We start from the raw sequence: 14872 nt of genomic DNA on the forward strand, positions 1-14872 counted from the left end.
CTGCTACTTTATATTCACGGTGAAGTTGGAACAACCTACTATTGCAATTAGTGAAATTACTGGGAAACAAATGAAGAATGACAATGAGACTTAAAGTTCCAGTTAACGTTAGAACAAGAAAAGTGGCAAATTCAAGCAATATCTTCATCTGTACATAACTTACTAAATTAATTACACCCAATATTTTACCAAATACAATTTTAAGCCTTTTGATGCCACATTCAAATAAACATTTAGATAGGAAAGAAATGGAACTATTTGTTTCTGCTTTAAGCAGACCATCAGATTGGAGCGATTCAAGTAATACTGGAATGTAATTAGAAATAGGAATAAAGTATCGTATTATTGGTTCAGTGCCTTGGGACAGCCCTCGACATGAAAGGCGCAATATAAATGCATTTTGCTGTTGTAATAGTATCGTTGTGTCCTTCTCAAGTTGCTACATGACAATTATTCCAATGGAAGCCAATGTTCTAAAAATGGCACTGAACGCAAAGCAGCCCAACACAAAGCGTTTATCCAATTGCAGTAACCTAATGGATATCAATTTATTTATGAACGCAAGATGCATTGGCTTTGGCGCGAGATACAGAATTGAATGAATGCAGATTTCACCAATGTTATTTAAATTATTCTCATCAAATGTCCATTCATTTTATTTCTAACTACATTAATAATTCAGAATTTTCTAATATACTGCACTAATCTCTACATAAACATGTAGCACAATGTTGGTATGTTATATTCTAAATCCATTCCTGCCAAACATTCAAGTGAAATGTCAAACAAACTGCTGTTGAACAGCATACCGGTTTAAATATTTTAATCTTCTTCTTGCCGCTCGGGTTGGCAGCCTTTTCAATCCTGCCTTTTATTCCCTGGTCAGTGGGAGAGCTTCCATCTGGTTTCTCTAATGCTGCATTTTGGTCACCAGTGCTTGCAAGTGCTGATTTGCTTTCCTGTTGACCAGACGTCATCTCAGTGCTGCTCGAGCCTTTGTCTGGAGATGGACTACAATCTGGGCAGATGTAATCCTCCCCATTGCGCTCCAGTAAACGTCCCCTGGCCATCGTAATTCCCACGCAGTCTCCATGAAACCATTCCTCACAGCGATCACAGCAGATCATAAACCTACCAAGGAACTTACAGTCAGCAAAATGCAGATATAGCATTCAATCAAAATAAAGTCACAGCAATGTGACACCCCATCATGGAAATATTTCTTTATATATAAAAACCCTTGTATTTGACATTGCGCCTGATAGTGACCGTGTATTGGAAGACATGTGCAGCAGCCAAGCTGTTCACAGAAATATCCCACAAACAGCCATGAGTGAATAACCACATTTTTTTATTTGGGGGATTGTGGCCAGGACACCGGGAGAAACTCTCTTCTCTTTTCAAATTGTGACTTTATATCTTTAACTTCCACCTGAAAAAGCAGATGGGACCTTGGGCTAAATGTCTCATCCAAAGGACAGCAACTCTTGACAATGCATTGGAGTGTCAGTCTGAACTGTGAGCTCAGCATAGACTTCTACAAACCTTTTAGAATATAGTGTGCAGGGATTTCTCATTTAACCAATAATCTTAGTGCATCTTAAAATGTTGTTCTGTCTACCCTTTCCTTCAATTCATTTCCACTTATCAATTAATATTCAACTAGGTTAAATATTAAGTAGGTTAACTAGGTTCTTCTATAAAGTTATAATTTGCGATTGAAATATATTTGTGCACAGAATCCATGCAAAAATTATTGTACTGCAATTCATTTTAAAATAACACTTTTCCAGTTCCTATATAGTTACCAGCTGTTCAGTAAATTGTATAGTCATGCAGAGGTCTGTAATCTATTGATTAGCGCACTTGCCTCGCAAGCAAGAGGACCTGAGCTTGATTCCCGGGCAGGTTGAAACTTTAGGCAAGTTTTCTTACTCCACAAGCCCCTATTTATCTAGCAGCAAGTAGGAACCCAGTTGGTAATCTATTAGTGGATCACTTTTCCGGGGGTAATAATCCTTTCAAAAAATAAATTTAAAAAATAATTTGGTCACTCAATCCACGAATGTTTTTGGGACACTGCTATACGCAATTGGCCGACGAGTTTTGCCCCAAAATACAGTCAATTCACTTTACAGTATATTCTGTGAAGCACTTTGAGATGTCTCAAAGATGTGATAAGGTGCTACATCAAATGCAAGTATTATTATTATTATTATATGTTTATACCATGACTTCAACTAGTACCAACCAATTGTACATTTTGTTCAATATGCCCTGAACTAGTAATTTAAACCATAGACTAGGATTGCATGCCATTGATGTATAAAATGAAATCCTTGAAAGTCAATCATTTAATCTGCAGTTTTTCTATCTTCGTTGGCCTCACTCAGTGGTTACAACTATCAATATAGATGAGACAGGTTGGAGCTTTTCTCTCTAGTGTTTACTTTTTTTAAAATTTGATAACGTTGATATTAATAGGCTGTTTCCACTTGTTGTCAAGCACAAAACAATGTGGCAAACAGATAAGGTATCTAGCAGATCTAGAAGGGAGTTCAACTTCTTTATAACTCAATTATGCAGAGAGGGTGGTGAGAATGTGAAACTGCTGTTTAAACAAAACAGAGAGGGGGATTAGGAGTGGTGAAGCTTGTATAGAGGTCAATCAGTGACATAGATAAATTGGGGTGAAAAGCCTATTTTGTGCTGTAATGTTCAATGTAATTCTGGCTCCACTGATGCTGGAAACATTTTTTTGAAAAAAACTTGCAAGCTCGGGTATTAGAATCCATACCGTATAAGGCAGAATTCAATTATGTATAATACAAGTAGTTTAACACTAATGTAAAAGGTCTTATTGCTTAAGTAGTTGCTTTTAATAAATGCAGGAATCTTTGATAGTTCAAAGATTTTTTTAAATCGCAGTCCTTCAGATTGTCCAGCGCTCCATTGGTGAATTAGCGACAACTTTTTTTTCCAGGTTCCAACAGAGAGGAAGTATTCTGATCAACATTGGGACTTGATGTAGCTGAAATAGCTATGCCAAGGCTCCCAATTTAACATCCAGTAAAACAAACTTTCCATGCAAGGATCCTCTCAAAGCTACTACGGGTAATAATAATAATAATAATAATAATAATCCTTGCATTTGATATAGCGCTTTTCACGTCGGGAGGACGTCCCAAAGCGCTTCACAGAACACACAGTAAAGTGAATTGACTGTATATTTGTGGGCGAACGCGGCAGCCAATTGCGCACAGCAATGTCCCACAAACAGTCGTGGATTGAAAATGACCAATTTATTATTGTTTTTGGTTTTGGAGGGATTATTATTAGGCGTGTGGAGTAAGGAAACTTGCCCAAGGTTTCGCCCTGCCTGGAATTGAACTCAGGTCTCTAGCTTGCAAAGCGAGTGCTCAACCACTGAGCTACAGGACTCCAAGGGAGTCCTGTAGGGAGAAGCTCTCCGCCACAGGCCACTGAGATATTCTTTCATATCTCTCACCACAGTTCAGAAAATACAAGGTGGGGAAGAGGGAAGGAGAGGGGGGAATATTGGTCTCCAAGTTAGAAGTTACATAGATCCTCCATCGTATGACAAGGCCTCAATCAATCACACTGTAAGCACACTGCAAAATGTTTTTCAAAATTGTGAAGCCAAATTGTTGCAGGCGCTAATATTTCATCACAGGAAACTGCTGCAGTTAGCTGAAGGACATACGGATGAATGGTCTGGGCAATTCAAACCTGGAGATGATACAGAGAAGGAACTAATCTTTTTGTTGTTCCTCACTTCTTCTGAAAATATATAAACCATACAAACTATACACACTTGCTTTAAAATGGCAAGTAGTCACTATTAAGAACACAATTTGAACCCACTACATAGGCTTTTTATCAATGCAACTATCATGATTTCAGCCCACAATAACTGTTATCTTATTTAATCAATTTCTAATAAGCAACAACAACAACAAGATTCCAATTATAGAGCGCCTTTCACGTCGGGAGGACGTCCCAAAGCGCTGGACAGTTGGGTCAGGACCCGAGCCTTGGGGGGAAATGGTCAGGGTGAGGGGAGGGAAGGGAGGGAGCGAGGAGGGGGGAAATGGTCAGGGCTGTGAAAAAAAAAGCAGGGCTGTAAGTAACTAATAATAACTAATAATCTCTTAATAATGATGGGATAATTATTTTGAAGGTGTGAAATTGTTCTCTAACTGGGGAAGTTGGGATTTTCAGTTTGAAAATTCTTTGATGACTGTTTAATCTTTCCTTTTCAGGGTATAACGTAGCACACGTTTAGTACTACCAATGCAGAGCAAACTAGAAGCATTAATTCTGGAAACTTGTGTGAGATAATAAGATTTCTACATTTGAATACATGAACCTACACCACTTCAATGAAACTAATGAAGTTGGTTTCCGGCCCTCATTTACATAGGTAACATGCACAAGCATTTACATTTGTTATTGTCCTGCTGAAAGTGGTTTCACCTAACATATATGAATCATTGTTAGAGATAATCTATGTTGTCTTGCTTATTGATGTTTGCGTCTGGCCTCACAGCAAAAGAGGATGTAGATTCCAACAAGTGATTGAGGAAATTAAGCAATGCAGGCAAGCTTGAACCACACGGACAATGAACTGCTTGCACAAGTGAACCATTTTATACAAACACGTCAGTTGAATTAGTTTAGCATGTGAATTGGACTCAACCATAAGTGCCCCTCACCCTACTCCCAGGCTTGTGGAGATGATCCTGGGGCTCCAGGTGGTCTGCCTTTGTGGTAGCTTTGGGTCCTCACACTTACCTCATCCTCAGCTGCAGGCCTCAATCTCACAACATGCCTGACTGCTTGATGGTAATCAAGCCAGAATTCAACAACAACAAAATTACATTTGTATAGCGTCTTTCATGTCAGGAGGACATCCCAAAGGCTGGACAATCAGTGTTTCGGACCTAAGCTAGGGGTCAGGATCAGGGACGGTGGACGGCAGGGTAGGAAAGAGGGTGACCGAAGGAACGGTCGAAGGAGGGCCTTGAGACGGATCTTGAAGGAAGCAAGGGAGGGGGTGAGGAGGAAGGACTGTGGGATGACGTTCCAGAGGGTGGGAACAGAGTGGCAGAAGGTGGTGGGATGGGCAAGGCAGGGGACGTAAAGCAGGCCAGAGCCCGCTGAGCGAAGAGAGCAGGCAAGTTGGTAGGGGGTTAGAAGGTCGCAGAGGTAGGAGGGAGCAAGGCCATGGAGGGCTTTGTAGGTGATGCTCTTTCTTCTATCCTTTCCTCAAACCAAAGTCAAGAGAATACTTTTAGGAGGTAGCTGTTCTCAACACTCACAGAACAAATGAAAGGCGCTAAAAACAGGATAACGGTTGTATAAATTAGTCCTATAGATTTGCTTGACCACACTCCAATCATAGATTGACTGGTGTCAAGAACTCACTATGTTGGGAAACCAGAGGTACAGATCAGCGTGGAGTATTAGAACTTCAGTATGAGATTTCTATCAATTCCTATTCGAAAATGCATTTTCCATTTTCCAAGTGATATAGTAAGAGGACATTAGTTCATATACAAACAAAATAAACATTACAAATAAGTGCTTTCTGTATTTCTGGTGCACAGGCATGTATTTAGTTGATGAGGTATCAAGGTGGAGCATTTGGATTGTAGATTGCTAGACACTGACACATACCTGTTATTATGTGGTTGCCGACAAATACAATACAATTTGTCTGGGTCATTATAGTCATTGTCTGATTGGCTGACCGAACTTTCATCTTCTTCAGTCTCTGACTTAATTGATGTTCGTAATTTCAGTTCTTTTTTAACGAGCTGTTCTGAATCTTTTGGAACAGCACTAGATTTACTTCCTTTCTTTACAGAAGTACTCAATAGTTTCTTAGGTTTTACAATTCCTGCCAACTTTGTTCCTTTCTTTGACTGATTTTCCTCACTGGATATTTCCTGCACTAATTGTGTGGTCTGTGGCGAATCGCACCGCTCCTGAACACGACGTTTTCTAAGCTGATTCTGTAGCTCTTTGAGTGTAAGTTCGTCACTGTCGCTATTAGTGCTGCTGCCTTTATCAGAAATACTTTCCTCATTAATTTCTTCAACTAAACTATCAGATCCCAGATCTATGATCGAGTCTGGTCCTTTCTCCTCTACTGCATCTATACTGCCATCAGACCCTGCCTCGACTTCTGATGCAATGGACAAAAATTCTCCACCTTCATCAAAGCCTGAGGTTCGGCGATAGCGTTTTTGAGCAGCTGAAATGAATTCTTGTACTCGTGCTGTCCGCTGAGTCTGTCGTCTACTCCTGCGCAATGTGAGCTGTGCCTGTTGATCCGAATTCTCATTCAAAAGTGTGTCAGAGGCCTCAGCATCCAGAGCACTCTCACGCTTTGCAATAGTGGTTTGTCGGAATCCCCAGGTCTTTTTAAACTCTTTACTGCTCGGGTGGATGATTCGTGAAGGCTCAGCCTTGTTGTGGTCTTTATTGTTTGCCGCTGTAAAGAGAGAAGTCAGTCAGTTTAGGTAACGATGTATTAGTATAAAATGCGTGAGCACCGACCACATTCACTCGACATTGGGAAGGGGTGGCGTTGGGAAGGGGTGGTTGTTGTCTAACATCAGGCTAGTGTCGAATAGAGAATGGATAAATATTCTGCAGTTCCTTTGGCACTGGGGAAATTGCAGAACCTTTCCTTGTGGTTGAATGGGTAGTGGATTGTAAGTCTTCTGTGCAACAATTGGTGTGGTGTGGTTTTTGAAATTTTCTTATAATTTAAACTACAGCAAAATCTAAAGGAAAATTTCACCTTTCATGTCAGGAGGACGTCTCAAAGCATCCATAGGATTTACTGTGAAATCGAGTGACTGTATTTTATGCATGAATAATAACTCCCCAAAATGGCTACTAAGCACCACTGAACCATGCAATTTTAATTAAAAATTGACTTCCAGTGGTAGAAAATGCAATAGAATTCCAGAACTCAAAACATCTTTAAGCACTTTGTGCTCAATTTATAAAGAGATTGATAGCAGCAACGAGTATAGTACTGAGTATCCCACACTCAGGTATAATAGCATTATTAGGAATAATAAAGAGGGTGAAGGAAGGAGAGTAACAGAAACCCATTGAAAAAGGCAATGATCTCATTATAATGAAATAAAACAAGAATAATCATTGAACATTAAATGAGGATCTTAGCAATGGTATTTTCCAAGTCCCCGTAAACAACATGGAGAACAACACTTCATGTAATATTTGTCAACACTAAGCAGCGACCAAGCAAAGTGATACCGTGACCATCTGTGCAAAGCAATCACAGAGCGTTGAATAATGCAGAATACATAAGCAGTGGAATGAACATATTATGGAGGTTTGATCAATTAGATGGGAGGGTGGAAGGGAGAAGAAAAACAAAAACATACACAATTAACTGAAATAAAATGCTACCCAGATACTTTGAGCGGGTTTGAACCTAGGACTGACTACCATTTTGCACCTACCCCAATATAAATACTAACCCACTGAGTGGAGACGGGGAGATTTCCTGTTGGAATTAGCCACATTGGACTCTGAGTTATTGCTATTCTGTGAAGACTCTTGAAGACCTGACAGTTCTGCATTCTCGTTTTCTGCTGTTGCAGAGATGTTTGCTCCCACATCATCTAACTTTAGATCTGAAAATAGTAGCACTTCATCAATTAATTTGAACAGAAGATATTGATTGCATATTTGTACAAATTACTTGTTAAGATATTACCTGTGTTCTTCAAGTAATACATGCTGATAGATTTTAACCAAATTCTCAAATACCAAATAAAATTTAATTTAAAGAATAAGATAATATTTTCAATCCTGAAGAGAGTGGGTGAGGAAGAAATGCTTAGCTTTGATTAGTCCATTTGGGCAATTCTATATTTCCTGAAAGTTAGAATGAACAGTACAGTACCTGGGGTTTCACTAGCTTCTGTCTGCAGCTCCAATCGGAATGGTGTACTGGATGACGGGAGCAGTGGATCCTTATCACTCAGCATGTTTGATAACGTATCTGCAGATTGATACAAATCCGTATTACTGATCAAAAGGCTTTCATCAGGAGTCTGGTTTGAATGATCAGATGATGTGAAAGGACCTAGAGTTTCAGAGGCGTCCATCAATAGATCCTCATGATGTTTTGCTGCAACAAACAAGAAAATAATAATAATAATTCTTGCATTAGATATAGCGTTTTTCACGTCGGGAGGACGTCCCAAAGAGCTTCACAGAACACACTGTAAGGTGAATTGACTGTATATTTGTGGGCGAACGCGGCAGCCAATTGCGCACAGCAATGTCCCACAAACAGTCGTAGATTGAAAATGACCAATTTATTATTGTTTTTATTTTGGAGGATTATTATTAGGCTCTGTGTGGAGTAAGGAAACTTGCCCGAGGTTTCGCCCTCTGCCTGGAATTGAACTCAGGTCTCTCACTTGCAAAGCGAGTGCTCTAACCACTGAGCTGCAGGACTCCACATAATTTAGAACTGCAACGCTGCACAATATTATCTATAGGCATGAATAAATACAACACTGCAGCACAGTCGTGGCATGTTGTGATGCAGTAACTCTTGTTAGATGTTCTATGATTCTTTTACTAAAATGTGATAATAGGTCCTGCTTTTTTTTAATTAATTCTGAGCTCTGAAGTCAAATAACTTCAGTAACAATTGCTTAAAGGTATTGAAGCATACACGTATAATCAGTTTTGATAGAATGAGCAACCAACTGAATTGAAATTTTGCGACAATATTCCCAGAATCAGTCATGATCCATTAATAAGCATCACACAGATGTGAGCAGAGAGCAACAAGGAACTGGAATTGGATCACTTGAACATAACATGTTAAGACAGAGAAATGGAAATGGGTCAATGTGGAAATTAGGAAGCCTTTTAAGGAATTCTATGCTCCAGGTTTAAAAAAGTCAATAATTGTAATGTCTTCATATTCATTGCTTTATGCTAGGAAAGGTTTACTGTGGTGAATAAATATCTTCAAGCTCACAGGACATAAAGCTGCTAAATACCATCTGAGCTTTATTTAAAAAGGTGTGATTTTTACATTAACAATGAAAGGAATCCATTTATCAGTTAACATGTTAGATTAATGTACCTTGGTTGTAAATCTGACTCACAAGATTCAATAATAAAAGGTAGATACAATAACCTAATTATTTATGAAAGTATCATCCCAATGCAAGTAATTTAGCCGGGTAAAACTGAGGATATGACACTGCATGACACTATTCCATGGTCTCCATTTAGTCCAGTAAAGTCCCCACTGCTACACTGAATGGAATCTAAAGCTTTAGATACTAATAACAATATATCATGATTAACTGTATATTAAAATGAGTTAGCTTGGAAATAAAATCCTTAATTAAGAGAGCTGGACTTGAAAATTACGACATCAGTAACCAACATAGCCAAAATACAGAAATGAAAGTACCAATAAATACAACATGGCAGCATACTGGAAGCAGGTGGGGAATATGAAACACAGACAATACAATCATTATATCAGCTAAAGAGTAAATCTACACAGCTTAATTTTTAGATCTTTCATGAGGAAGGAGCACTCTTCCTGCAATCCAAGGGAGAATTGCAAACTGTTCTACTCAACTATAGTTCTATCTTTGTAGGTAAACTCTAATAAAACAACAATATCTGTGTGTGTATCAGTCAAGAACTCAATAGCAGCTGGCCAGTGCCATGTCGGAGTTGGGCCATTGGTGGGTGACGATTGGCTCGGTAAGGCCGTGGGGTTTCTGGGTTCCTCCGCACCACAGAAAATGTCTGTCTGTGTATCTGTCCGTGTGGCTGTCTGTGTGTCAATCTACATGTATACCCGCTCTTTTCCCAGATACTTGCAAATTTTTTCCTTTTCAAGAACCTATCCAATTCCCTTTTGAATAGTTTCCTCCAGTCTGAAAAACCTCTACCCCCTGCTTTCTGTCTGCCAGCCAATTTCGTATCCATACTGACATTGTCCCTTTTATCCCATGGGCTTCAATTTTGCTAACTTGTGTATTATGTGTCACCTTATCAAACTCCTTTTGAAAATCCATATACACTACATCAACTGCACCACCATCATCAATCCTCTTCATTATTTAATTGAAGAACTCAATTTGTCAGACACAATTTGCCTTTTAAAAATCTGGTTGACTGTTGACTGTTATTAATTAACTTATGTTTTTCCAAGTGAAAATGAAATTTGTCCAAGATTATGGTCTCTAGAAGTTTCCCCAGTATTGACATTAGGCTGACTGGCCTGTAGTTACCAGGTTTATACCTCTCCCCTTTTTATGAACAGGAATGTAACATGTTACATTTGCAACCCTCCAGTCCTCATGCACTACCCCCATATCCAAGGAGGACTGAAAGATTGTGGCCAGAGCCTCCACTCTTTCCACCCTAACTTCCCTCAGCAACCAAGGATGAAACCCATCCAAACCGACTTTTCTACTTTGAGCGCTGCTGACCTTCTAAGCACTTTCTCTCGATCTATTTTTATCCTATGTGGAGTTCTGCAGCTCAGTAGTTAGAACACTCGCTTTGCAAGTGAGAGACCTGAGTTCAATTCCAGGCAGAGGGTGAAACCTTGGGCAAGTTTCCTTACTCCACACAGAGCCTAATAATAATCCCTCCAAAACCAAAACAATAATAAATTGGTCATTTTCAATCCACGACTGTTTGTGGGACATTGCTGTGCGCAATTGGCTGCCGCGTTCGCCCACAGATATACAGTCAATTCACTTTACAGTCTATTCTGTGAAGCGCTTTGGGACGTCCTCCCGACATGAAAAGCGCTATATCAAATGCAAGGATTATTATTATTATCCAAGTTCTCTACCTTTACTGTAACATTGGCAGCATCCTCTTTTGTGAAGACAGATGCTTAAAGTACTTCGAGTGCTTAAAGTAGCAATACTAGCCTCAGTGTATATGGGTTAGATGAACAACTCTCAAGATCAAATAACTTGGCTTAATTTCTAGTGAACAACAAAATTGCATATTTTGAAAGTGCCTTTCGCGTCAGGAGAACGTCCAAGACACTGGACAATCAGTGTTTCGGACCTGAGCTGGAGGGGGGGGCGATGGAAGAGGAGGGTGACCGAAGCTAGCCGAAGGGGAGGGTCTTGAGACAGGTCTTGAGGAAGGCAAAGTAGGGGGCGAGGCACAGGGACTGCGGCAGGTTGGAAGGGAGTTAGGAGGTTTCAGAGGTAGTGGTAGCAAGGCCATGTAGGGCTTTGAAAGTGAGGACCAGGATACTGAACTGTATCTTCTACGTGATGGGAAGCCAGTGGAGTCGGGCGAGGATGGGGGTGATAGGGTCACAGAGCCTGGTGCAGGAGAGGGCCCGGGCTGCAGAGTTCTGGATGATATGCAACCTACGTAGAGAGGAATTAGAGAGGCCGACAAGCAGGAAGTTTGGGTAGTCGAGCCTGGATGTTATGAATGCATATATGGGGGAAGGCAGAGCGGGTCATGGCACAAATGTGGGGTAGAAAGGGCAGTTGAGGGTCAAACAAGATGCCAAGATGCTAAACCGTCTCAGTGAATAGGGGAGGTAAGAAGAGGGGTAGGGACGGAGTCAAGGGAGCAAGTGGTCCATTTTATGTGGGTTATAGTGGTAGTGAGAGAGGAGGGGAGAGAGGTTCAAAGGTGTGATCATGTCATGACCCAACTGTGCAGCGCCTTGGGACGTCCTCCTGACGTGAAAGGCGCTTTATAAATGGAATCTTGTTGTTGTTGTTGTTGTGTGCAGAGAAGGATGAATAGGGGCCAGGATGTGAGGGGGAGATGGGGAGGGGGTAGTGGTTGGAAGGGCAGAGGCAGCTGAGTGGATTCTCTCGACTTTGGTCTCGAGGAAATCTAGCATCTCCTAGTTGGTGTTGGAGGAAAGTATGGGGGAGGCGTGAGCGGGTGAGCAGAGGAGCCAGTTGGTGATGAAGGCAAGCATTAATGACATTCTGATGCTGTGGGAATTGAAGCCATTTTAATCTGTAGACTGAATGGGTGCTAATTGCATTGGCTCAGTCCCTCATGATTCATTCAAGATGTACAAGGCTTAAGACCTTCCAACAATCTTTTTTTAGTGCTGATCATACAACGAGCCCTTTAGTAACACACAAAAAACAGTTTTTGATGCATTAACTCTAAAATCAGATTTTATTCCAGTAACAAAGTGGAATAAAATCAAGCTCCTTTCGTTACAGGCAATTTAAACACATCACAAAACATTTGAACCACAATGAGAATTAAAAAGCGCCATGAAAAGAATCGTGTCTGGACTTTGTAATCAACTACACAAAGGGGCCCACATCATACGTATCAAAAGAAGCTTGTAACTGTAAATGTGCTGGGCAGGTGCACCTCACATTCTGGCTTCAAGGCCCCACCACAATATTGCAAACCATTCTGGGACACTTATTCAATTTACTTGATCCTTGTAACAAGATATGCCAGTGAGATTCACAATGTGTTTGTACCTGCTACTAAACCATGGACTCAATGATATAAGAACTGATCCAACAGATTCCAGTAAGTCGCTCATATTCTGTAAAGCTTTTCTCGCAGGCAAAGTAGCATCAGAAACTTTCCTTTAGGCATTAACCTTTTTGGTTGGCTAACAAAATAATCATAGAAATCAACAAAATCACAGATTTATGCCATCAATTAAGAAATATTCATTTACCCTGCTTTACGGTAATAAAGGTGGCTATCATCATTTCAAATCATATTAAGCCACCTGCAAATTCTGGACAGAATAGGAGCATTCAGTTCCAGCTGTATATGGTCACATCTTCAACTGGGTCAATAAGAACTAACTAACTAGCTAACTAACTACAACAAAATTACATTTATAGAGTGCCTTTCACGTCGGGAGAATGTCCCAAGCTAACTAGCTAGCTAACTAACTAACTAGCTAACTAACAGCAATTACACACATAGAATCATACAATTATAGAATCATATAGTACAGGAGGCCATTCGGACCATCATGTCTGTAACCAGCTCTTTTAAAAGAGCTATCCAAATCAATCCCACTCCCCCGATCTCTCCCCATAATCCTGCAAACTTGCCCTCCCCAAATAATTATCTACTTCCCTCTTAAAAGTTGTTATCAAATCAGCTTCCACCACTCTTTCAGGCAATGCATTCCAGATACGAACAACTCGCTGTGTGAAAAAAAATTCTCCTCACCTCTCCTGTTTATTTTAAAATCCATTTCAAATCTGTGTCCTCGGGTTACCGACCCACCCGCCAGTGAAAATAGTTTCTCCTTGTTCACCCTACTGAATCCCCTCATAATTTTGAAAACTTCTATTAAGTCTCCTCTTAACCTTCCCTGCTCCAAGGAGAATAATCCTAGGTTCTCCAGCCTCTCCTGATAACTGAAGTCCCTCATTACTGGTACATCACCAAAAAACACTTTCGATTTTAAAAAATTGAACTTTCCTAGAGTTTTTTTTCGTTGTAAGGCCTTCTCTTAACAACAGCTACAAAACTCACCATATGAAACCCACCACCTGCTCCCCTGAACCCATGCTACCCCTTTCCTCAGCTCCACCTCCTTGACCCCCATTAACAGACCTCATTAACCCATTCCTGTCCACTGGCATTGTACCCATCCCTCTAAACACAGCCGTTATCACTCCTACCCTTAAAACTTTCTCTTGACCTACCTCTGCTCTCCAACTATCGGCCCATTTCAAAACTTCCTTTTCTTTCCAAGGTCATGGAATGAGTCATTGCTTCCCAGCTTTGCTCTTTCCTCTCCCAGCATTTCCTCCATGAACCAATCCTATCTGGATTTAGTGCTGCTAACAGCACAGAGACAGCCCTGGTCAAGGTGACAAATGACATTCTGACCACCTGCGACCAGGGCTCTCTCTGTCTCCTCATCTTTCTCGCCCACTTTCGATACCATCGACCACTCTATTCTTCTCCACCGCCTCTCCTCTCACCTCCACCTGAAGATTTCTGTCCTTGCCTCGTTCCAATCCTACCTACCCCACCGTCCGCACTCCGTGTCCACCAACGGTTTCTCCTCTAGCTCCTGCACGGTCATGTGTAGCGTCCCTCATGGCTCTATCCTCGCTCCCTTCCTCTCCAATATATTCATGCTCTCGCTCAGTGATGTCACCCGCAGGCACGTGGTCAAGTTCCACAGCATGCAGATGACACCCAACTCTATCTCGCCGTGTCCACTCTCAACGACAATTTGATGTCCTGGCAAATTGTTTGTCTGACATCAAGTCCTGGATGAGAGCCAACTTCCTCCAGCTCAATGTTGGCAAGACAGAGGCCCTACTGCTTTGCTCCCGGCAGTGCCTCCGCACCCCAGCCGCTGAGATTATCACTATTCAAGGCTGAATAATTCGAAACCTCGGTGTCCTTTTCGCCCCCAGCTATCTTTTAAACCTTACATTTGCGCCATGACCCGTTCTGACTTCACCCACCTCCGCAACATTGCCCGCCTCTGCCTTTACCTGCAGGCCGCCGAGACACTGATCTCCTCTTTCACCGCGTTCCGACTTGACTATGCCAACTGCCTGCTCGCTGGGCTTCCCAACACTTCCCTCCACAAGCTGCAGATTATTCAAAGCTCTGCAGCTCGTGCCTCTCCCGCATTAGGTCCCCCAAACCAATCACCACCGTTCTTGTCCGGTTCCACTGGACCCCCATCCATCAGAGAATCGAGTACAAAACCCTTGTTCTCACCTTCAAAGCCCTCCACGGTTTTGCACCCCTCTACCTCCTAATCTCATATCAGCCTGCCCGCTTCCTCCGCTCAGCAGAC

At 41.3% G+C, this 14872-nt stretch overlaps 1 protein-coding gene across 1 annotated transcript in view; it reads right to left on the reverse strand.

Moving 5' to 3' along the window:
• LOC103190451 (death-inducer obliterator 1) overlaps nucleotides 1-14872 on the reverse strand; it is a 69865-nt gene that overhangs the window by 46202 nt on the left and 8791 nt on the right. The window contains exons 2-5 of the mRNA XM_042341874.1: nucleotides 7973-8200; nucleotides 7545-7700; nucleotides 5701-6520; nucleotides 810-1131 (exon numbers count right to left, since the gene is read on the reverse strand). Coding sequence (XP_042197808.1) covers nucleotides 810-1131; nucleotides 5701-6520; nucleotides 7545-7700; nucleotides 7973-8177 — 1503 coding nt within the window. The 5' untranslated portion in view covers nucleotides 8178-8200. The remainder of the gene's footprint in view (nucleotides 1-809; nucleotides 1132-5700; nucleotides 6521-7544; nucleotides 7701-7972; nucleotides 8201-14872) is intronic.

Source organism: Callorhinchus milii, unplaced genomic scaffold, assembly GCF_018977255.1.
Source record: "Callorhinchus milii isolate IMCB2004 unplaced genomic scaffold, IMCB_Cmil_1.0 Scaffold18, whole genome shotgun sequence".
NCBI lineage: Eukaryota > Metazoa > Chordata > Chondrichthyes > Chimaeriformes > Callorhinchidae > Callorhinchus > Callorhinchus milii.